The 25,657-nt window shown below is 40.3% G+C and overlaps 1 protein-coding gene across 1 annotated transcript; it reads right to left on the bottom strand.

Moving 5' to 3' along the window:
- Positions 1-1,218: 1,218 nt before the first annotated feature.
- Positions 1,219-25,600, bottom strand: REEP5 (receptor accessory protein 5). The gene is made up of 5 exons (XM_076363207.1): positions 25,391-25,600; positions 25,021-25,114; positions 12,083-12,221; positions 5,195-5,363; positions 1,219-3,784 (listed from the first exon to the last, which is right to left on the bottom strand). The coding sequence occupies exons 1-5, from the start codon at positions 25,506-25,508 to the stop codon at positions 3,735-3,737; spliced, it is 570 nt and encodes a 189-aa protein (XP_076219322.1). The 5' UTR covers positions 25,509-25,600; the 3' UTR covers positions 1,219-3,734.
- Positions 25,601-25,657: the final 57 nt, after the last annotated feature.

Consider the following 25,657-nt stretch of genomic DNA (forward strand, 5'->3'; position numbering starts at 1 on the left):
TCAATTACTTTCACTTGACTAGTTCATGTAATCACCTGAGGATTTTTTGCTCCAGAATATCTTAACGTTTTATGTACTAGCAGGAAATCTATTCTTCAGATGGTTATGTCAACGTGGTTGTACAACCAAGGACTCCCTTAGTGGTCCTAGGTTCTTATTCCTCAAGTACTGTTTCATTCCCTCACACTGGATGTAGAAGTTCTCTGGAAAGACAAGACTGATGTTCACTATATTTGCATGGTTGCCAAACACGCAGTTTATGGGAAATACTGACAGTCTCTCATGACCTCCAAGAATCTGTGATTTCATTTTTTAAAACTCTGCTCTTCCTCCTTTGCGTAAGGAAGTTATTGTTGGTCGAGTTTGAAATAGGGGTGGGAGGTGCCTAAGGAATTGGTCGTAGTATTTTTGTGTTGATTCTCAGACTATTTAAACAGAGTTGACAAGACCGGAATGCAAACTCAAGACACTTTCTTAAAGTTGTCAAATTAAAAAAAGTTATGAGGGTTTGACCTGGCAAATATTAGTCACACTTTCCACTACTTACAAGAATTTCTATTCTTTGTTAACTATCTCGCTTTGGTTTGAAGAATTTTGTGTTTATTTTAGTATCACAAGTGGTGATTGATTGTGGGTTTTTAAAATGTTGTTTCTGAACATTTTTTCCTTTTTGCTGAGTTTGGAAATGTGTAGGGTAAAGCAGAAGAAATGTCCTACGTACAGTGGTAGCAGAAAGAACTGTAAGTGTAACCCCCCCACCTGCCAATAACTATGCAGCATTATTTGTTTAGGTCATATATGCAACACTAGAAAATCAATGGGCGAGGAAAAAAACTTTGAAATCCCTGTAGTTCACCATTTTTCTCTCTGTTTCTAAAGAACACTAAACCTTGACGATTCCTTAGGTAAGCAAGGCTATGAAGTCTGGAAAGCTGCGCTGCATAGGCAGCCGCTCGTGGTGCTTGCTGTTGAGAACAGATCTGTATTCCAAACTCTTCTGTTAAGGCCTGATGCTCTAAGACAGCTTGGTTGCACCCTGAGATCCAGTCATGAAGCAGAAGTACTTCCTTCAGGCTTTTAGAGAGGCTTCTACTAGTTCCACACCAATGAAGTTTGGGTAAAAAAAAAGTGAGTATCATGTAAAGACCTTCTGCCTTCTTAAAGTAATCGGGTTTTCAGTGTTGAGGTATGGGGTTCTTAAGAAATACAGAGGCATCATGCCAGTGCTCTAAGAATCTCTTTATTTGTATCTGGTTTTGTTTAGCACATCACAACTTCAGCACAGACATGGAGTAGATGTGTGCACCGACATTTGCACATACATGTTGTGAAGACGACTTTGAGAAGAGCACTGATCTGTGGGGCCAGCCCAGTGGAGTTACTTGCAGGAAAGGGTAACTTGCTGCAGAGGTTCAGTCATTTCTACTTGCACCAAGGCAAACAACAAGACCAAGTTCTGTTAACAAGAGACGGTAGTTCTAGTTCAAGTAGAAATCTGGCAAAGGAGCATTGAATTTACCTGCTGGTCAAGAAATATCAAGTTGTAAAGACAAGAAGTTGTTCTAAAGCCTATTAAGTTCTAAAAGAGATGTACAGGAACATTTTACCACTTACACAGAAACGTTTTATCCCCATTAATAACAGTGGAAGAACCGTTGAGTAGTATGAGAAATGAAAAATAAGTTCTGTCTCTACTACGGGCCTCGTTAGGCTTGGGAAGTCTAAGATTCATGAGTAGTTTTTAGAGAAGTTAGTTATGTAATAGTTTGTACCTAAATCAAATAGACTATTAAGTATCTTTATTTTTATTTATTACTTATTATTTCAAAAGGTGAAACTAAATTCCACTGGCCACATGACTGCTATATGCACAGTTGGGATTGTTTAAAACACAGCACTAGGATTTCGTATGGCTTACAGAAAAGTTCAGCGGGTTTAAGACAGAGGAAGATACGACAAGAAATTAAACCACTTAAATGGCGAGTGACTTAAAACTTTTTACTCGCTTACATCTACATCTTTGCTGTAAACTTTATCCTCTTCAGCACATCCACTCATAACAAGAAGTTGTCATGGAATGATTAGCTGTGATATTTTACATTTTTTCCTTCAAATGACAAACTGCATGCTATCCTACAGAAAATGATGCACAGGGGGTCTCATACTTCCCTATCCAAGTTGACAGCCATAAGGGCCGTGTTTTCCAGCTTAAAGCTTAAAATGCTTTCTCTTAAGACACTTTTACATCTCTTCTTACAATATATCTCTCTCGAATTTAAAACTGACCTGCCGAGTTGCACTGTGCTTCATTCTTTTGCAGTTCTTGCATCTGAAAATTCAGTGAATGTTTATATACCAACTTGTTGCAGAAAGGCAAAAGTCTTCAAAAGTCTATTTTAAGATTAAATCTTCTGATTTTAAGAATGTGGACCAGAAATCACTTTTTATCCTATCAAAAGCTTAAGCTTACCTTCTGCGTGCTCTATGAGTTAAGAACTGTCATAGCATTTCTGTGCTTTAAAGAAACGTCAGCATGGAGATGAGAACAGGGAGATTTCAGTAATTCATGCTGAATTTGTTGAAAATACTGCAGTGTGAAAAAGTGAATACAGATTCAGATCTTAAGAAAAAAAAATTCTTTTCCATTGATGGCAAAAAAGCCTTTATTCTCTTAACGACTTTGGTTGCATTCTTACTGATTGGTCAGGAATATATCCAGTAACAACAACAGCATCTCTATTCAGGAAGTTTCAGTGCTCATGCAAAGTTTTTCTTAGTAAAGTCAGAAGAGACTTCAGATTTTTATGAGCAGAAAAAGCTCATGGGAGGTGGTAGTCCATCCCATTACTGATGCAGTTCTGGGGACTGACACCCAAGACAGTTAATATTTCAACAGGACTTTAAGAAAAAGTGTTTGTAATGGTATCACTTCTTAGCGAAAGGTGGTTTGTGCTTTTGAGTGTGATCTTAAAAGGCACTCTATTAGCAATTCTAGATGACAACTTTATTTAGCAAGAAGAGGCAAGGAGTTGTACTTTAGTCATCTTGTGCTAATCTTGTGCAATTTAGTGCATCCATTTCTGGCAAATTACTTAATGCTAATATAAGCTGGATCACTTGAATGAAGTTACTCTTTCCTATATTTAGTATCTATCCATTTAAGAATACACACACTGTACCAAATATTGTGTTACGATGAAACATGCAACAGTGAAAAACCGCTATCATCAGGCACCTAGAACATGTAATTTCATCATTTACAACTTTATTGGTGGGGAATACATCCATTATGCCATCTCACAATAATTCCCTGTATTTTCAAGAAGATCCGTTCAGACTAGTATTTTCCTTATACAATAGCTTCATGTTACCAGACACACTGCAGTCAAAGTGTTAAGAGCAATTATGTACGCAGAGAGACAACTAAAGTGCAGAGCCTGTGGGATATATACTTTTTATTTATGTTACTGCAGAAAGAGATTACTGAAAGATTTCTTCTGCATGAAGGTGAATAAAATATTTTCGTTAAGCTTCAGATGCTGCCCACTGCATTGCTTTTAAATAAAAATTCTTACTTTCTATACAGACACAGCAAAGTAGTAAGCAAACTTAGAACACATTCCTTTAATATATCAAAATGTTTCCAAGGCAATATTATTAAAATTATACCACAGTTCCCAGTAACATCAAGCTTCATAAAGGAGGTGGTAGGGAAACTTTATCCAGTTAATAGTTTAAGTGCTCTTCTTTTCTTCACCCAGTAAGTTCACTGTTGCTTTCTTGGCTGCAGGAAAATAAAAGCAAGTTTAATCTTAGAGGCCTACAGACTAAATGACTTACTCAGTGTTCTTGAGCTGCATAAAAAAAAATAATGTTCCTTTTAGGTCACAAAAGAAACATCACAAAAGAAAATCATAGCTTTTGTATACACATACACACACAGTGATAAAACTGATCACAAAGGTTTAAAAAAATAAACCGTAAGCAAGGAGCAGCACAATAAACAGCACAGACTGACTTACAACTATTTTATCAATAAAATAGAGCTGCTCACAGTGTTTAGGACATACAGGTTTACAGCAAGAAATCTACTACCAAGCTGATGAAATAGGGCTGGAATAACACGTGTGTGTGTGTGTACATGCATATGCGTGTGGATGATTTCTTAAAAATTGTATGTATGTGGAAATCTTTATATGTAAAAATAGGAAAATGAAAGAGTAAGTGATGGAATGAGAACAGAAAAATCCCATGTACAACATGGAAGAACATTATTTAAGATACTTGTCTAACAATAATGATTCAGGAAGGGTCATGCAGCAAAATTTCCAAGCGTAGCTGAGAAAGGCAGACCATTTCAATACCGACAGGAAAACTACTTAAGTTGGTAAGAGGAAATGAGACTGCATGTGTTGCTTGGCGGAAAGGAGACTTAAGGTGCTTTGAAATATTTTATAAATAAATGTCCTTTCAAGTGACATTTAAATAAACCTTTATTTTAGCTACTTAATACATTCCTTCTCTTATTCATAAAACGATCATCAGACATTTTGGAGTATGAGGGTCCACTATAGAATGCAAGAAACTAAAAGCAAAAATTAAACAATCTACAGGCTGTGATAAAATTTATTCTAACCAATTAAAAACCTAAGTAATTTCTTTAAGAGTGGGCTCAGAATCCTTTGATCTCCAGAGGAAGGAAAAGTACAAAAACTTATAGACGGGAAAACTTCATTTCACATGTTGCTGTTGATTCGAGTTAAAAGATTTGCTTTACTACACAATTGGCAGCCCTTCTATACTACCAGGTATTTGAGATGGTATTTTAGGAGATACAAGAATACACCAAAACAATAACTGTATTTATGGAAGGTATCTTGTGAGGGTGTTTGGATCTGCCTCTAGAGAGAGTGTTTACAGTGATATGTATGGGGGGGAAGACACACAAACTAATTAGCTGTTTCTCCCACTCATACAGCTTGCACTCATTCTAGCATAACTGCACTCCTAGAAAGTAAGATCCACTGCAATTCTCTTTTCCTTGCATCTTCACCCAAATTTACCCTCTCCATTATAATTTACATAGCCTTCTTACAATTGTTTTCCCCAAAATGATGAATACTAACTGTAATATTGGAATTGCCCAGGGAAACTCCTCCTACTTGATGTGATTAGCAAATGATCTTTTCCCCACCTTCTTTAGTGATGGTATCTGCAGTCTCTGCAGCCTTGTCTTTCAGGTCTTTAACAACACTGTCGAGCTGAGCTTCATGCTTCAGGAAGAAAGGCCGAATAATTCGATGATAGAGGAACTCTGCCCCATTAGAAGGGCTTGGAGCCATACACCACAACAGGAAGCCACACTACAAGGAACAAGAACAACTGCATAAGAAATGAGTAGGAGACAAGGTGTAGCGTGCCTTCCTAACTCTGCCACAGACTTGAGCATATTTAAAACAGTACATCATCCCCTTCATTTTGTATGGTCACAGTGCAATAAGTATGCACGTCAGTATAGTCACATACAGTGAATCTTTGTACTGGAATAATTTCATGGATATTGATAGGATAAAGGAGGAGGGCTGTAGCAGTAAAGCTAATCTGGTAACAGGTGTATCAAGATTGCATGGGGTTTTTGTTCGTTCTTAAGGTAGAAATACAAAACCTGATTAGACAAAACATCAGAGTCTCCGGCTACTTCTAAACTATGTGGCACACCTGACTGAAGGTCTAGGTCCCTAAATCACTTGAATCCAGCCAAAACATATCCCTGTCCTCTCTGCCTCCCTGCTTTGAAAATGCAGCAGGGGAAAGAATGGGATTGTGTGCATCCCAGAGCTAAAGTGACAAGGAGGAAAGATGTATCCAAGCTACACATAGCACACAGACAAGGGTAATGCTTTTGGATTGCACAGGTTAGGTAATGCTTTTACAGCACAATCTGCTCTCGGGGAAAAAAAAACAAACCCAAACACCACAGTGTGTGGGATAATATTTCTGCATCTTACAAAGGGGATTAGAAAGACAGGTGTTACATGTATTACAAATATCTGTCTTTATTACTGAAGCACCTTTATTTGGCTTCAGTTCCACTGTCATACGCAATACAAAGACAGCTATGCAAAACAAGATCAAAACATTTAAGGGACAGAAAATGCCATAACTAAATTTGCTTGAGCTCTGAAAGTACATATAAAAAGATTTTACAGGCTAAAACTGCAACGAAATTAAGCAAATTTTCTCAGCAATTGTACAGTTCTTCCAGACACAAATAGTACAATATTATTCCATGTCAAAAGCCTCTCCAGAAAATAAAGGCAGAACAGCTTTTCACAGACCACCTTTTCTTAAAACAAAACCACCCCAGCCTCAGCCAAAATGTGCTTTGTTTTGATGTCAGACATGATTAAAAATTTGAGGATTTCCACACATTTTTGGGAGGAGAGGGAGAGAAGGAGAAAACACAAGAACAACTACTCAACTCTTCCTCCTGAAAAAAAACCTCACCACACAGTTAGTTAAGTTAGGCACCAAAAATCAAACTAATCATTTAAACTACAATAAAACCATAAGCAACTTAAAAGTCTGCATTTAAACACAGTAGCACTTATTTAAATAGTTTAGGTTTCAGAAGTTTTCCATTTTCCCAGCAGTATCTACAGCTGCCGAAGAGATGTTTCAATGCATGTGCTAGAGCTTCTGAAAGTAATTTAAAAAAATACAACCACAGTTTCTTATTTATTTATGAGGTTTCCAGTACATCGCATAATGCAAAAGCATTTTCTAGAAGCTAGTTTGATCACAGTATCCTTTCAGAATTCCACTGTGCCTAGCCAGACGTTTCTGTCTCCTCTCCTTCCCCTCACACTTTTGATTTCCCACTGTAAAACTGCAAAGACAGAACCACATCCAAATACTTGTTTTGATATTACATAAGAAACTCAATTTGACCATTACAAGGTGATTTAAGTCAAGAGAGGTTATTTTAAAACATAGGTTCCGATTTGAGTTTAACAAAAAGAAAAAAGAGAATAAAATCCCTTTTCAATTATGAAAACCACATAGTCTTCTTCAGGCAAGCCTTCCAAATATTTTGGAATATCTCCCCTCTATATTTCCTCAGACAAGGGATATTGAGATTGAATGTTCTGTAGGTTCTGCTCTTCATACCTGTAAAATTTTGGCTTTGTCTTCACCACAGTGCATACCACAGTAAAATTGATCCCTCTGGCGTACATCAGTTGAAGAAAACACCTACTGTTTTTGGAGGAGATTGCTACTCCTTTTTTCTTTAAGGCCACTTCTCACTCCCCTTGCCCTAGAGAAAGTCAGTTATGATATATTTGGAGCTGGAGAGGTATCTTGACAGGCTGTCTCTTTGAAAAGGATCCCCAATTCCTGGGGATAACAACTGCCTTCTACAGAAGATTTTGCCAAACCAATTTACCATCCTTTGAGGTAAGCTTTAAGCTGTCTTCTTTAAACTATTTGATCGTGGTGTCAGAACATAATGACTTAAAGGAGTGTTTGCCCAGAAGACAAAGAAAGGTTTTTCAAAGTAAAGTGTCCACCAGTGAGAATGCCAGGAACATTTAAATGAATTAAAATAAATAATGCAACATGCAATAAAATTTGGCACCAGTAAGTAGCAACTGATGCAGTACCATTAAGCATGGTCAGGGAAAATAAAGGCAAAAAGTGATAGAATATCAATTTTCAAAAGCTTCTATTATTTGGAACTGTCATGGTTTAACCCCAGCCAGCAACTAAGACCCACACAGCCGCTCAGTCACTCACTCACTCACTCCCCTCCTGTGGGATGGGGGAGAGAATCACAAGAGTAAAAGGGAGAAAGCTCATGGGTTGAGATAAAGACAGTTTAACAGGTAAAGCAAAAGCCGTGCACACAACCAAAGCAGAACAAGGAACTCATTCACTCCTTCCCATTGGCAGGCAGGTGTTCAGCCATCTCCAGGAAAGCAGGGCTCCGTCACACCTAACAGTTACTTGGGAAGACGAACGCCATCACTCTGAACATCCCCCCTTCCTCCTCCTTCCCCCAGCTTTATATGCTGAGCATGACGTCACATGGTATGGAATATCCCTTTGGTCAGTTGGGGTCAGCTGTCCTGGCTGTGTCCCCTCCCAGCTTCTTGTGCCCCCCCAGCCTACTCGCTGGTGGGGTGGGGTGAGAAGCAGAAAAGGCCTTGACTCTGTGTAAGCACTGCTCAGCAGTAGTGAAAACATCCCTGTGTTATCAACACTGTTTTCAGCACAAATCCAAAACATAGCCCCATACTAGCTACTATGAAGAAAATTAACTCTATGCCAACCAAATCCAGCACAGGAACTTAATATAACAGAAAGAATAAATGGCACTATCTTAGGTTGTTATCTTTCATTAAAAGATGAAAAGCATATTGATTTTATTTCCTGTTAAAGAATACCTGACTAATTACTGATAGTTATTTTACTTGTCCCAATATACAAAGATGTTACTTAGTTCTCCTTTGTTTTAGGAAATCCCTCAGCTGTAAGTCCAACTTCCTCTGAAACTAAAAGAAATTGATATTTCCCTTTTCTTGCCTAAGAACAAAATTAGTCATTTTGATTTTACAGCTTTGTCCCAGTCCAGTCAAGAAAAAAAAAAATCAAATCTTTTACAGTTATAGATTTGTTCTCAAATACCTATTACTTTTGAAATGTACTGAAACAGATGTTTATATACATTTTCTAGAGGACATATACCAAAGCTGCAAATCTCAGTCTTTTCAAAGCTTGAGAATGTCAGACTGCTAACTTGGTTTATTTTTCCCTTGTCTCTCCTGAAACTGAACTAACACAGATTATTAAAAATAAAGTGCTTTGTAAAAAGGTCCAGAAAGCTCAGAGTGATAAAACTGTTAACTGGAAAAAAAACCCACTATATTCTTTGTGACCCTCCAGACCAGCCAGAGGAGGGAATGGAATTCGTGCAACAGAGTGACTTCCTTAGACAGGTACCTGAGCTGGGTCTAACCCACTTGGAGCTTGCTAGCAGCTGTTCTTGCCCTGGCAGCACAAAACCAAATACAGCTGGTTTTGCCACTACAGCAGAGGAAATGACTGCTGCTGAGAAATACAGCAAGCATGCCCATGGCCAGTTCCAAGCTTCTACAGACAGAAGACTATCAAAACCCAAGGCATACCTCATATGACCACAAATATGAACACACTCCTAATAGAAAACTGCAGTCATTAAAACAAGGTGTTCCTTTTAATGGAAGTGAAGTAGCTCTTTAGTCAAAATCAGTAATTAATTGCATGGGGTGCATGGGCGAGAGAAGGGGATCTCTGTCTTGAAGCAGAGTCAGGCTGCCACATTTGGCACGTTGCTACACTCACAATGACAACTCCTCCTGCTCCATTTGAGTGAGTGCCTCATAGCAGCAGTTTGCATAATGCACCCAGTGTGACGTGTCTGCTAGGAATTCTGTTCAGAAATAGTATTCTAATATTTCAAGACAGAACTGTTAGTAGATTTAGGAGTCTCCTCTCTTCCCACTACCAAGAATACTCTTAGCATGATAACCTCTACTACTTTCACTGGCTACAGTATTTTAATACCTGAATGCCAAAGAAACCTTTAAATAATTAAAAAAAGTATTGAAAACCAGATCACATACACATGAAATCATGAGTTGCATGCATGTCCTGTGCTTCAGAGAAAAAAAGCAGATAAATAAAAAGTAGGCATTAAAAAAACCCAAACCACAAAACCCAAGAAATCTCAAAACAGTTTTCAACTGGAGAACAAAAGTGTATGCAAATATCATAACATATTCAAAGGAGTTCCTGAACATGCCTTTCTCCAACCTATAAAAATTCCTAGTGTGCTGAAAACTTTGAGGTGACAGAGCCTAGGCTCTGGACTTAAGCGAATATGGGAGCAGCTATGATCAGTGTCTCAGCCCTGCACATGAAGGTATATAGAAATATTGAGCAGCTAAAACTCAGTCTGGAGTGGAAGCTACAAGCTGTATCAAATAAATGTGACTATGCAAATTTAGCATATTTGGAAAATGAAAGCGAGCTTGAAATTTGCATGAATGACATATGTGGGCTTCTATTTCATAACATCGTAAAAGAGACATGGAGACATCACAAACTACACTACAAGAGGTTTTAGTTGTGGATGGACTGAAAGTTGGAACCTGCCTGCGTCCTCCTTTTCCCCGCATGGAGTAACTTTCATCCTTCCACCCAGTCAGCAATACTTTCTGATTCTCAGCCAACACCTTCTGTCTGCCTTTCTATGACAAAAGTAAATCTCTCCAACTACCCACCACTGAGAGTAAATACTTTACTTCTATGTGCCTTCAGCAGCTATGGTAGAAAGCTGTGCATTTACCATAATTGCTTCCTTGTGTTTGCTTTTGTTGAACTGAGAAAAGTACCTTCCTGTTGATGCCACCACTACATGTAAATGTGGCACTTCTGATACAGTATTATCAGAGCCATCTGCGGTTGGTCTTTATTTGCAAGGTCAACCTGAATTTCAATTGCATGCTCTTCAGAAAGAGTGCTGTGCTGGCATGAAGAAATCATTGCCACATCTTTTACCACCAAGAAGTTAGAAAAGAAGCTCTAAAAATACACAGTATGAATTCAGAACTGCAAGTATACATCACTGCAGACAATGGGTAAAGTCATAATCCTGCTAAACTGTAAGGTGAAGTTGGGGACGTGAAATAACTGCGTAAGTGGTTAAGAACAGATTTTTCCAGCGCCATAAGCAATCCTTTTGGATGCTATTCAGATCAGATGAACTTGCACTTTGATCACTATTTGGCTTGGTCTTAATACATTAAAGCAGTAAAACTTTCACATATGTGTTACCCATGCTAAACTTAAAAACTTTGCAAAACCATTAAGCTTAAAATTGAAAACATATTTTCATTTTTGATTAAGGGAAAAAAATAAAGTGGGGGGGAGAGAGAATTAACTTTGTGAGACAGGCCAGAATATTTTTAGTTTGAAGCAGTTCAAATATGTGCTTTTCCTTAGGGAGCTAGGGAAAAGTGTCCAAATGATTGCACAAGTTGATGCCTGTTAAAGGTTCAAAAGGAACAATGCAGAAGTGTAACTGAGCTGTCGAAGTCAATTGTTGTCTTTAAAATGTGGGATTTCCTGGAAAAAGCATTTGGCAACATCAGACCTTACCGTTATAATTTTATACAACCCCCCCACAATAGCTGGCAAGCAAATCCTTTAAAGAATTTTGGTGGGGCTAAACCAGGCTAACAAAGCAAAAGAGAAGGAATAGAACAGCCCATTTAAACAGAAAATAGGTAACAGTTCTTTAAGCTAAACAACTGACTCTCCAGCAAGCTAGAATGTCTTCTACCCAACAGCATACATGGTAATTGGCTATCTCCTAGAATAATTTAACATGTTAAAGTTGATTGACAATACACTCACACCTTAGTTGACAAACAAAGCTTGGAACACATTAAGCAAATCGTTGTTGGTAGTCAAACCACACTAACAAATGCACATTAGCAACAAGCTCCTCTGATACCTCCCATTTTCTTTCAGGAAAGTAGGCTTAATTAAAAATGAAGGCTGTATGAGTCAAACTATTCTTATGTTGCAATTTCTTTCTTTGCTCCCAACAGCACAGATGTTAATACTTTCTTTTGCTGCCTTTGTGATTTTACTCTCCACTTTCGCTAATGCACTTAAAGCAAAAATAGAGCCACTCTGTAGGGTTTACCATGTGCTGTCATTTTGCCCAAATTTACCTGAACACCAAGACAAAAAACTGCCTTTCCACAGTACAGCTACACTGCCTCTTTTTTCCTAAAACATGGCAGACCTTTCCCTGCCACCCATCCCAATTTCCCCTCTTGCCTCACAAAACCATCAGCTGTAAACAGATCACTTTCATAGTGCTAAATTACATGCAACCAGCATCTAAAAATAAGGTGTGACCCAGGAATGATTCCAAGGGAATCTGTTGTCATGTATCCATTCTTGAAGACATTAAATCAGTTATATCAAAGGCCTCAATTTAGGAAAGGGGTCACATGAACTAACATACCTTTAGCATGTAGTAGAAAGGGAACCAGGACAGAAAGATATCAGAGAAGAATTCTGCTATGCTGAAAACACCATACACAACCCAGTAAGTCAGCCACTGTGTGTCATCATCTTTGTTGGGACTTTCAATGGCCTTGATTCTGTAAAGAAAACGAAACAAGTGAGCAGATCAGTAGCATCAGTCTCATGTATAATGGTGAAGTTTTTATGACTCAGGTTTGTTTTTACATGTGAATCCTCATAATTTAATTACTCTATATGCTCTACAGAAGAGAACTAAGTAGTATCTATCATACAGACAATGTGCCCAAGATCTTTGAACAGCAAAGCTTTTCCCTACATCAGACTTCAAAAAGAAAAGATACTCAAACTATGTCTAGCTCTGTGATTACAAAAAAAAACCCAAACAAAAAACATGAGCATCCTGACCTTGTTCATGAGACAGTCCATAGGACAGGGAGGAGAGGGGATACTCTTTGGCCAGTTTCAGTTCTGGATGCATTGTGGTAATCCTGACCAGAAGACTATTGTACATCGAAGCATTAGTGATCCGTATAACAGTTAACCTGAGTGAGCAGGTCTGTGCCACACATACAGCCTGGCTTTCAGGCCTGTGCTGTGCTGCACAAATTCCCTAGTCACGGGATAAATTCATCTCACTGAAACAGACGATCCCCTAGGCAGCTCCCACTGGGTACCAGCGATTACACCACCTGCATGGCCTTGCCTGTATCTAACAGTGAACATCCTCCCTCTTTGACAGTGGGAGCAACGAACAGAGCTGCTGTCTTGAAAGAAAAATCCTGCAATAGCTTGAATTATCAAAATGGGATAACCTTGTCTACAGATGAGGTCTGCAGAGTGTGCTGTGTGTGGATTGGAGGCTCGTTCAGTGCTGCCCAACTCAAGGTTCCCAGCATCTACAGCGACATAAGGTTGTCTATACTATTCTCTCTCTCTTTATAGTGTTAGCTCTAATAAGTAGCATTTTAAATGAAGCTTTACAGAATCTGAATGCCTTTCTTACTGGGATCATAACAGAGCAGCACCTACTAGTGCAAACAGCATCTAGATAGAAATTTTAAATCTAGTTCAGGATTTTGAAGTGAATCTCAAAATATCTTTCTTTACTCATAATGTATGTGTGCTAGATTCCTCTTTGAAAAGGTAAACCGTAAGATTTGCTCTAACTATTAACAAGCACTTGGTCTACAGAAGCAGAGGAGATCCAGTACCCCCCACCCCGTACAGTGAGGACTACATATCTGCATCACCAATTGTTTTGCTCTATAAACCCATTCCTACAGGACTTGCAAATTCTGACACAGACTACAGTATTAAGAACAGGGTGGAGCAACCTCTAGTAAAGTCTTGGGCTTCCTGCATAATGGCTAACGGGGTTTTTGTTCTCCAACTGCTAGGAGAATGCAGTTCAAGTTTATACAGTTCTAAAAATAGGAAGTTGAAAGAAAGATGCACATGTGCTTCCTTCAGTAAAAGTAGTGAGGTGGAGACTCTGGACTCGTTAAGTTCCAGATTAGCACCATAAGAAGTTTTAGAAGGAAATGCTAGCAACTGTAAGCCTGATAATGTGAAGCTTAAGAGTATTAAAAAGCATTTGTCCTCTCCACTCATGCCATAGGATTAAAATCTGTAGATTCAGTTTAATGAATTTAGTTTTAATTCTTTTATAACTTATTCCTTTAATATCAGCTGTATTACTGCTGAAGCAGCATCTGTGGGATATATCAAAGGTGCAAAGGTTTCTTTTAGTCCATAAAAAAGATTGAGAGTTAGGGAGGTTTACAAAGTAGAAACCAGATAGATGGCTGGCTGTGAGTACATTTCCTGGTTTGTGACTTGAGAAACCCTTTGGACTCTGTCACTTCCTAGTTCTGTAAATTAAGGAAAAAAAAAATAATAAAAAAAAAAATCAATCCTGTGACATGCCTTGTATTTTAGCAAAAGCACTGGCAAACCCACCACATGCAGAGAGAATTGGCATAGCTACTGTATTGAATTACTTTGAAATGCAATACGAGGATCTGATACTTAATTTATGCATTATTTCCATTAGTTTGTGGCTGGCCAGTAGGGTCCTGCAATGGGGAAAGCAACAGCCCTTGCCCTGCCCTATCATGCACAATAAGGTGCTGTTATTGAGATACAGTATCAGCACAACTGGAAGAACAGGTTTTCCACAGATGGACAGCAGCAGGTCTGCTTACTGCTGTTCCTAACACTGTTAGGAAACAGTAGTCCAGGCAGCCTGCTCAAAGGCAGTGCCAACTTCAGCTGCTCCTGCCCTCCCACTATAAACCACATTTTTTCTTTGCCCCCACCTCTCAGGTATTCTAATACTGCCAGGTGAGGGGTCCTAAAAAAAAAAAACAAACCCCAAACAACACAGGAGGTAAGGGAGAGGGCTACTGACCTATTTTCAAGGTGTACTTCTGGATGGAAAGAAAAAGTGACTAGTAGGGAAGTCAGAGTGGTGGATAAATGGAGGAGAGAAAAGAACTAATTGCAAAGTTTCTCAGTGTTAAGGAAAACTTGCTGTAGGGGTTCATAATATGAATTTCTCTGGTTCTTCTATCAACTTCTCCATTACAGGCATGGAGAGGAAGGCTCATTTTACCACAATAAGCATGCTAGCTTGGTATTTGTGAGAGACTGCTTTGCAGTGAAACCACTAACAGTCTTGCTGTTTTCCAGTCATCGCCTGAAGTCATCCATGGATTTAAGGAAGCGTTGTTTAATTTTTTTTTAACATTATTAAAGTCATCTTAGTAATCATGAAAATCATACAAAGCTTAGAATCTCCAATTTTGTGGCAAAGGGCAGATGGCATACCACTGTGTTAATGAGACATGCTCTATTATCTTCTCTCCTGTAAAAACAGGTGGCCTTTGACAGTTCCTAAATGCAGCGCCACGGGTGTGCTCCCTTTGAATGTTCACCATCTGCTGCTGTAGCTCCTTAAGGGGATGTCTTGAAGGGAATACATGAACAAGACACTTTCATGGTCAGACAGTCACAAGCAGCAGTACTACAAGTAGTCCAAAACCCATCTGATATGCAGCATTAAAACCACATGTGGTATTTTCTTGCATACTGTAGGAAACAGCACATTTCCCCTCCTTCTATAATGGTCTGATCTAGGTAGGCACCATGGGACAAGCTTAGGTGGCAGACCCCTACCACACCCACTAAGGTAACAGCCATGTCAGCTCTGAAGGAAAGGCACAAACTGCATTTGTTAGCAATGACTGCAGTCCCAATCCCATTTAGCTGGAGGGAAGGAAGGAAAAAATGGATATAGCAGTGCCATCAATGAATGAAAGTTTTAACTGAAGTCAAGGAAAGGCAAGTATTTTATAAATATTCTGCTTCCAAATGGCAAATATGTCCCTCAGCTGAGACTGCCAGTGGAAATCCATAGTCTAACATGTCCTTTTTTAATAAAAGGACAAAAGTTATCTCCATCCTTTGCTACTTATACACTATTTCAATAGTAACTCACAGAAAATACTCCTTATCCAAGAACAAATAACTACAGTAAGTTATGTAGATATCTGAACGGATAGGGTTTTTGTCCTTTTATCACTATACTCAACATGAGGATCCTACCCTAATTACTTATTCTTATAAGTTATTCTATAAGTTATTAGGTATTATCCTTGTGTAATGCTCTGCACAATTAACCTTAGGAGATACATCATGCATGTTACTTCAAGCCAAGAACATTTTATTCTTCTCCATGTTAAGTCATGAATCAATCAGCCTGATATTCAAAATGCAATGTCCATCAATAAGTGAAAAGATACAGATCAAGAGGCACTGGTAATACAGCCAACTTTAGGATAGCCTTCTTGTAATGGCTATTTATACGTTGCAAGAGCAAATGCGAACAGTCTCATTAGCATGTAACGTTAAGATTTCCTAACAAAGGAAGGAGCATCCAAAGCCTATAGTTTCAAATTTAAAAAGAGACACTGTCCGGTTTTTGTAAGTTTTTTCTAATACTGATATGACTAAATTCCATGTTAGTTATGTGTAGTAATTACACATCACAAAGGATTTTATATGGTGCTTATATACTAGCTGTAGAGAACTTTAAATAAAGCCTCAAACAACTATCTACAGTAGTTCTGCATGTCGGAGGTAAGAGCAGTCACTAGGAAGAGCTTCCAGTAGACTGGATGGTAAACACCACAGCTCAGTTCTTTCAAAAACAGATGCCTGTCCAGCAGTGAAAATGGCCTGCCATGGGCCAGCATTACAACTTGTGCATACAGATGCGGAGCCAAGTAAAAACGTCATTTTTAGCCAGATCTGTTCCCTCCATAACCCCACTAGCTGGTGATGCCAACAGGGAAGAGCGGAGGCTGCCATGCTCTCCAGTGGCCCAGGGCTCCTATCAGCTATGTAGCTACAGTATCAGAGTACCGGCTCAGTTTTGACTGTGTGCATCCTAGAATCAGTCAAATTGAACTCTAGATCAAGTGTGGTTACTTTATCCTGCTACCTGATAGTAACAGATACTGGTCTAATTTTAGTAAGCTGCCAAGTTGAGCTCTTTCACTTAAAGCATCTGACTCATTTCGACAAAAAATCAGCTCTTTTCCAAGAAGAGACTGTTACACACTCCTGAATTAGCTCTGCCATAACGAATTGTTGGAGTTAATTCACACATACAGTACTCACCAAATAAGCATATTATAAGTACACCAGTTATGAGTTTGGGTTTTTTTCCTTTCCCTGAGTCCAGCTAATAAGATGTGGAAGCCAGGAATAAAGAAAGAAATGCCAAATTTTATTGCTGTAGTCTTATATGAAGTGATCATTCAAATCCCTGCAATTTACAAGGTGTACCCGATGACTGTTGTATAAATAGTTACAAGTTTAAGACAAAAGATTAGTCTCTGTTAAGCCCAGTGCTCATGCTGTAGTTAGGGAAGACTGGAGCATTTTGTGCATCCTTCCTTCAGTTTTCTGATCAGTGCTATACTAAATGAGTAGGCAGGCATATTTGTGACCCTCTTAGCCAAGCATAACTTTGTTTTTCCCATTTAACTTAAAAAAACCCTGAAACTACCTATACTTCTAGAGCTTATACTTGCTGGTCTGCCCCAACTCTTTACAACAGGTTATGGTGATTCAAAAATAATTTACTTGTAGCTACCTATCCAGACACCCCTGTGGGATCAACACTCCACTGCACCACAGACTTCCTCAGTTTGGTGCCTCCCCATCATCCTCATTTCACACTCATCTTGGCAGGCTGCCTCCGTGACATCTGGCATCATTTCAGTGAAACAAGTACCTGTGTATTTGTATTTGCTTTATAATTTTGTCTTCTATATTTTCATCCATCAGTTAAAAGCCTTCTGTATTCCATCTTTCTTCCTCCTTACTGACTCCAATAGCAGTCTCATGCATTTGCAGATACTGAAAACATCTTCCTGCCAAACACGCTTACACAACTGCTGCAGTGTAAGTCTACCATCTCACCTCTCTCAAAATTTTCTGTATCCAGGAGATGGCAGCAGACAAATTCATGAAGGATAGGAAGGGAGGCTCACCGTCCAGGGATGGGGCATCCACAACTTCCCTGGGCAACCTGTTCCAGGGTCTCACCACCCTCATAGTGAAGAATTTCTTCCTTATATCTAGTCTAAATCTACACTCTTTTCAGTTATTAGACCACAACAACAAACAACATGACAGTAGTAAAAAGGGTTCTACCTTTGTTTCTTCAAAGGAAATGGAGACTGAGGCAACAAAAGGAGCACGTGCCACTTTGCCCACCAGTGAAGCAAGTCCTACATACTACATGTTAACTCAGCACAAAGCTAGGTTCCTGCAAAAAAGCAGCAATCCTCTCATTTCACTGCTCTCTGCTCATTCTTGGCCTGCTCTCTTCTGGAGCAAGTATTTGTAGGGCCACAGGATGAGTCAGTTCCCCAGTTCTGACTCAAGTTAAAACCAGCTTCCCCCAAACACACACCCACACACACGCAGGCTTTTTTTGCTGCGATTAACATGCGTCAGTGCCTCAGTCCAGCCTGCCAAACCATTCGGTTACTGCTTGTTCTGCCACACAGGCTGGGCGATGCAGGAGGTGCTGTGCAGCAGGAGGCCCAGCAGGCTTTAGCTCTCCACTCCCGTAGAAGCCATCCACTCTCTCTCTCTGGGAGGGGGATTTCCTTCACTTCCACCCTTAATACAGGCAAGGAAAGTCACTGCGGCCTTCAGCGGGGCTCACCTGCGTATGCAGTCTCAGGCTAAGCTTTACCAGCTTCACTGTTGGCTGTACCTAGCAGTTAGACCAGTGCTGCTACACTGAGTCCAAAAGCCCTGTTTTGGAAACATCTAATCCCAGCTTATATTACAGAATTCTTTCAGGTTGTCTTTCCTGAAGGTATTGACAAGAAAGAGAAGTGGCATGCAGTGAGGGAGCTTCAGGAAAAGCCACATTTTACCTGTGTAGTGCAGACATGCTGCATCCCACCAGAAGAAGCCACTTGCTAAGGATCCGCAATGCCTCTCGACTTGTGACAGCCAGTTTTGTTAAAGGGAAAATACTGTTTCACATGCTTTGGTTGCCTCTCCACAGCTGTTACTGTTTAGGGTGCAGGCACAGAGATCAGACAGTACTGTTGTGACCAAATGGAGAAGAACTGAGCTCCTGCTACGTGCTTACAACAATACAGAAAGAATAAAAGTTACATTTTCCTGTCAACCTATGCTGCACTGTGGAGACTGTATTTCAAGCGTAATTTTGTTACAGCTCTACTACTGTTTTTCAGTTCTGTTTACTGCAATATTGGCAAAAGAACTATAGTATGGTCTTAATTTATACAAATGTACAGTAAAGCATGAAATCATGGTGCAACATTTGTCTCACTTGGTAAAATGTTGCTGTTTCGAGGTAATCACTGTGTAAGGAGTTTTTAAACTAGAAACAAAAAATCCTACAGTTTTAATTATTGAACGTAATTAAAAAATTGAGTCATCAGGGAGTGGGAAAGGGATTCAAGTTTTAGGCTGACGACTAACTTCTGGGTTGAGGCTGGTTTGCAGAGACCTGAAGAATTTCCTTTATGAGTACAGTGCTAGTTGCTAAGCTGTGTAGCAACAAAATTTTATAATTTTTCTTTTTTTTTAAAATTAGGTTTTATTTAGTGTTCACAGACCCTCACATGAAAGTTTGCATTTCTTTTCCTAACAGCTGAAGACAGCCTCATTATCCTAATCTAAAAATTGTGTATCTTGCTCATTGTTTGCATAGTGACAAGTAGGCATCCTTCCTTTTGGTATAGCAAGATGTTGCTAGCTCTCCTGTGTCAGGCAGTCTCATAGCTGTGAAGAAAGACTTTTAAAATGTAACTAGAATACATCACCACAACAAAACAAACAGGAAAACAAGACAACCAACTAGCAATAAGCCACATATTTTTAATCTCACTTTAACTGCAGCTCATTTTTTCAGCATTTAGGATCGGCAATGCTATGCATTAAATGTTAGAAGCATTGTGACTCACCAGGAGGAAGGGTAGTTTAGAAATATATTCCAGCAAACCCCACTGATGCAAGTCTAACTATTCCTTGAACATCTGTAGGCCTACATCAACCAAGTCGCTAGAGGTCAATACAGTAAGAGAGAGGAGTGCATGCAAGGTGCAGTACTGCAGTGTATCTTTACCAAGAAGGTCTGGTAAAATGCCTTCATTTATGCCTCAAACACATCCGCAGTCCCTAAAAATAGTATCTACGTCAATTACAAACTGGAAATCTTTCAATGAGTTTAATTCAGATTGTGAGCCCACCTGTATAACAAAGACCTTTTTAACCTAAATTTAAGATATGGAATATAAATTCAAGTTTTCCCACAGTTATCATAATATTAGACTCTCTCCTGCATCTAACCACTTGCTGTCTCTAGAAAGCAAAGCACATCGTTTGTCCAACGAACAGATAAGACAGCTTTTATTTTAAACATGGCACTCTAAAATCTAAAACACAAAAAGCAAGTATGTTCAGAGGAACTGATTTGGCAGAACATATACAAAAAAGTCAAAATACACTTTTTAGTGTCTGAAGCCCCATGAGAAGAGTATCAGCTGGGAAAGGCAACAGCGTAAGTGTAGACAGATTTGGAAACTTTCTGCTTATATTTATACTGAGCATTGCCAATCTGGTTAGATACGCCAGCTCACTCAAATCACTTTTATAAAGCAGCAGCAGAGCATTACTTTTGAACATTAGCATATCATGCAGCGTTTTCCATGAAGGAAAAAAGTAAGCATTCTCCTCAAAACTTAAGAGAAAGCAAATTTGCTGCCCTAGTTCTCAACAAATACAGGAACAATTTCGCCTTTTCTGAACAACTGTGACCAAAGAAAAGCAGTGTTCCTGTTTTAGAGGTATGGAAGAGGCAAAGGTACTAGAAGACAGGCTCAAGACACCATGACAACATTCAAATTAAGACTTGAATTGTGTGTTTATACTTCTCTACAATCAATCTAGATTGTTTCCTGTTCGTAAAATGCCACGATTAGCTCTTACATATTAAAAACAGCTAAACTGAAGTAACAGCATAAAATTAGCCAAAGCAGAGAGAAGCATGATTGTACTGTATCGCTCTTCTCCCTTGAAGACACCAGTAATAAGTTCAGACATTTTACTGCCCAAAGCTATTTTCATCTTTGCAATTTTTAAACCAAACATGACAGCGCTTCTCAAATTTCCAATCCTTTGCACGCATTTCTTAGTCATCAAAGGCTCCTTTCCTGCTTGCACTCCAATTTTTTTGAGGCAGTTAGCCACCACTGGCTATGGGAGGAGCTACATTTAAACAGGCTAACTTTAAACAGGCTAGCTCTGGAACGTTTAAAGAAGCAGTGAAAATACTGGCAACGTTATTTATATACTACCAACACTCACTTCTTCCATCTACTAGTCTGAATATTGCCTTGCGCAATTAAAGCTTGCTAAAAGTATAAAAAGTTGCCTCTATCATCTGTGGTAAATTTTTCAATGCTGGTCTACTGCAAACACAAAAGACTGCAAACAAATATTAGATTTCAACTTAAAACTAATCATTCTATTTCATCACATAGCAGTTAACAGAATTTTAGGGAATAAGACTAGGGTTTTATGACAAACTTTAATCCAGATTGTCTGACTTACTGGAAAACAGCCAGATAACGTTTACTTGGAAAACAACTGCTTAATTTTGCCTATGTTAAGAGCCTCGGGTGGGCCCTTGCTGGTGACATGGCATAGACGACTTGGATTTTTGGGAAGATTTTGTATCACTAAAGAAGAAACTCCTCCGTATATAAAACCACTAAAGATTTACACAAAGCAAAAGCTGAAGGTGAACATGAACAAGGGGGAAGTAGAAGGGAAACAGCTATGCCTGCCTGAAACTGTAAGAGACATTAACTAGGGAGTTGCCCCCTCCCCTCGCATTGGCTTTGAGCCTTGGCTGAGGCCAGCACCACAGTGATGTTAAAGCAGGGAGCAGCACAGCTGCACCAGTACCGCTTCACACCCCATCTGCTAGGTCTATCCCAGCAACTACAGCCTCCAGCACTTCTCCACTGTAATTTGCACCTGCTGCACAGCACATACTGACAATGAATACAGAGAACGATGTAAACAAAAGAAAATAAACTACGTAATTATACAAGGCCTGACAGATACCTGCACATCCGTAAAACTGTCCTGGTTTCATGTGTGAACAGACTGAAATCCGAGCTGAGCACCCTTCTCTGGGTTTGTTTTTTCCCCCCCAATATATTTTTTTCAGGTAGGCACAGAGACAAACAGTAACTACCATGACCAAGGTAACCCAGAAATAAAATCCTCATAAAACAGATTTGGAACATGCTTAATGGGTCACTCACCTGGTAGCCTGTTTGCCATTTTAAACAACTCTAAGGACAGGAGATGATGTCCCTTGCAGAATGCACATCTGTCCCACTCCTTCATGACTGTCTTTTCTGCTGAACAGAAGCCTGACCCAGTACTTCATTGTTTTTCACTTTAAACAATTCAGTCACTGACAATGAAGAAATGATACACTGATCTACTTCACAACAGAAGAAAGTAAGTTAACTGGGGAAAAGTAATCTGCTTTTTCTCTTTCAGTACCTGAGACATTTCAGGCTTGGATACATTGTTGAAACACCTGCATAAACATCAAACTAACACCCTGCACAATATGTTCTGTTCATGGCTCCTGACCTCTTCCAGAAGCCACAGCTTTTACAGCAAAAGCTGTTTGAGGGTGCTTGCAGCTGGTGAAAACTGTTTTCTGCCCAACGGTAGGAAGCAAATCCCACTACTGTTAGTTCATAAAACAGGCTCTTCAGCTGTCTTTCAAAGGAGGACAGACCAAATAGAAGAGAGGAATAAACACCACCCTGGCTACTGGTCTTTATGCTTTGGGTCTTTATGCTTTATGAGCATGGGGGACAGCACTTGGCAACACCCTGACTGCAGTACAGGATCCAGAGCAGCGAAAATGAAAGCAGGAATCACTCCAGTAATTCAGCTTTATCTTCTCACAGCTTAGGCCTGCATTAGAACAGAGATCCTATGGTAAATATGGAGAGTGGTATGGTAGCACCAAGACAAAAAGAAACCCATATGGTGGAAGAAGGGTAATCACCAAAGAGGATTCCTGCTCTTTTTCGTGGCCAGGCAGCCCATGCTTGACTCCAGACTGAAAGCCATCTCAGGAGATAGCACAGATGTCCTGGTGTGCTGCTGTCAAGACTAATCCCATAACACTGTACAGACTAGCAAGGGCAATAATGCCTATCCTGAGTTCATACACCTCACTCCCAAAAAAGGGGAAACTGAATGGGACCATGAAAACGTGTACTAGCGCATGTCCTCCCATGTCTCCTCTGCACCCACACTGCTGGCTCTGCAGGCAGAGCAATGCATGTGCGAAAATGCTAGGTACCAGCTCTGTACTTGGGAAGGAATGGAAGGGGAGGGGATCAAGCCCACCTGTGCTGTCAGCAGGTTGCTGCATGAGCTGGAACCTGTCTGTAGGCTGCCACTGAAAGACACTGACATCCAGCACATCACATGCATTTTAAATTAGATTTTCACCCCGGATTATAATTTTCTCGTAAAAATGTTTCAGCGTTAAAAAGACAGCTAAGGGGAAAGCATTAACTGAGAATGAATTGGAAAAAACAGAACTGGCATTGTATTCACGTGCATGTTATTCATTGTGGTTTTTTGTTTAAGTAAAATGTGTAGCCAAGGACAATGGCATATGCACCCATTACTAAAAAAAAAAAAACAACCCCAAAACAAACAATAAAACACCCCACGGTACTAACATCCGGGAGGTAACTTTTCACATTAAGATACATTTAAACCACCTTCCAACATGAAAAAGGGTAGACATCCTACAAAAAGATTTAAAAAACTTAATTTTCCAGATTTGGAAGGAAAAAAAAAAGGAAGATAAAACTCCATATTTGATTTGCTGCTGTCTTGCCTCCACAGTTCTAAGAGCTTTTATTACCAATTTATTCACCACAGTTGCGTAACAGCAGATTTAAAATATAATCCCAAACCAGTTTTTAAAACAAATTAAAAAATTTAAATAGGGTTTTAGAAAGTAATTATGTAAGTTTAAAAGTGACCTAAGTCAGACACAAAATACTAAGTAATTCCTACACAACTATTTTAAGGTTTTGAAGCTTTGTTGGCTGATATTTTCACTTTCAGATTTTAATGAAAAAATTATCTTTTAACTAATCTTTTCACTAAAAACTGCCTTATAGAAAATAAATTCTAAGTTTCTCCAGAGTTCTTGGCCTATAACCTCCTAAATTAGTGCTCACTGGAAACAGCATTTAGAAAAGTGTTCCTTAGTTTTAAGTATCACAACTGCTAAGATGTTTCAAGAGAGTCTAAAACTAAGTCCATTTCCCACATCTCTGAAAAAACAAAAGAGAAGGAACCTATTCTGTATTGCCCAGAAGCTAATTACAGAGAACGTATTTTTAAAAGTTGCTGACTGTATTTAAACAGAGTTACGTAAAAGGCAAGCACTATGTTTCAACGATATAGCAGTATAGCTGGGAAGGACTTCTATTTTATGAGTGTATTAGGCTACATAGGAGGTTTTATTTAGTACATTTCTGAAGTCTTTTGGAACATACTCCACTGTGGTCTTATCTAACAGGAAATCCATTTTGGTCTAATAATATAATGCCCATGAAAGACACCAGATATTCTTAAAAACAAAACATCTAAGGAGGCTTTCCTTTGAAAAAATGAAGTATTTTTAAGTCTTTTACACCCAAGAGGAGCTACAGTGTCTTCCTTTCCACCTTCTCATCAGCTAGGTGGTTTTGGAGTAAACAGCATCCTTAATGCATCTCTGTCTCCAGCCCGTACATTACCTAGTGCTTCGTATCAAACATATGCTGATGCTGCACCAGTGCCTTCCTGCTTATCTGTGAGTGTCCTCAACTAAAAATATCAGTGTGAGTTTTAGCAAATACCGTTACAACAGCGATTCTTCCTCCTGTTACTAGTGGCAGGTAAGACACAGCGATCCAGCTTCTCATTGAGGATGACAAAGCTGGGAACCCAAAGCCAAAACGTAACGCGCTATAGGAACTGGTTTGCAAGTGTGGAAATTACCCAGCCTCTCCCATCTGTAATTTATTATGTAGCAGGAAGAAACCTCGTTCTTTACTTAGCACCTTGCACCTATACATGCTAAGGGAAAGGGGTGGGCGGGAAAAAACAACATTTTGGAGCGTGGTCCTGGAATGCCACCGTGACAGTCTGTGCACCAGCGCCGGGCTGTGATTTTGCAACCGCATTCTCTCCCCGGCGGGTAACACATGCAACCATCGTGGTAAGAGGGGCAAGAGTCGTGACACTCACGAGATGTAGGCGGGGTAGCCGAAGCCGATGATGTTGCAGAGCAGGGACGCGCCGTAGCCCACCACCAGGTACACGGCCACCGCCCCGACGATGGCTGCGCGGGGAGAGAGCACAGAGCCGTTAGTGCGGGCGGCCCCTCACCCCGCGGCGCTGGAGGGGGACGTGTCCCCGCCCACCCCCGCGCTCCCCGGGGAGGCCCAGCGCCGCCGGGGGAGGACGAGGAACAGGAAGGGCGCGGCCGCTGCGCCCGGAGCCGCAGCTGCCGCCATGGGCCGCTCCGCCCTCGCCCTCCAGCGCCGATGCGAGGCGCCCCCCGGCCCCGAGCGCCTGAGGGGAGCCGGCGGGGTGGGGGACGGCAGCTGGAGCTCACCGGTGGCGATGTAGGTGCGGCTGACGCCGGTCTTGCTCTCGATCCGCTCGAGCACGGCGGTCATGCAGTTCTTCTCGTGCAGGAACTGGTCAAACCTCTGCCTCATCGCCGCAGTCATGGCGAGGCCGCCGCGGGCGCCCGCTCCTCAGCCTCCACAGCCCCGGGCGCACGGCGGCCGAGCGGCAGGCTCCGCCTCTGGCGCCGCCCGCTCACCCACAGTCGCGGCGGGAGGCGGCACCGCGCCCGGTCCCGCTACCGCAGCCGCAC

Source organism: Aptenodytes patagonicus, chromosome Z (genome assembly GCF_965638725.1).
Source record: "Aptenodytes patagonicus chromosome Z, bAptPat1.pri.cur, whole genome shotgun sequence".
NCBI lineage: Eukaryota > Metazoa > Chordata > Aves > Sphenisciformes > Spheniscidae > Aptenodytes > Aptenodytes patagonicus.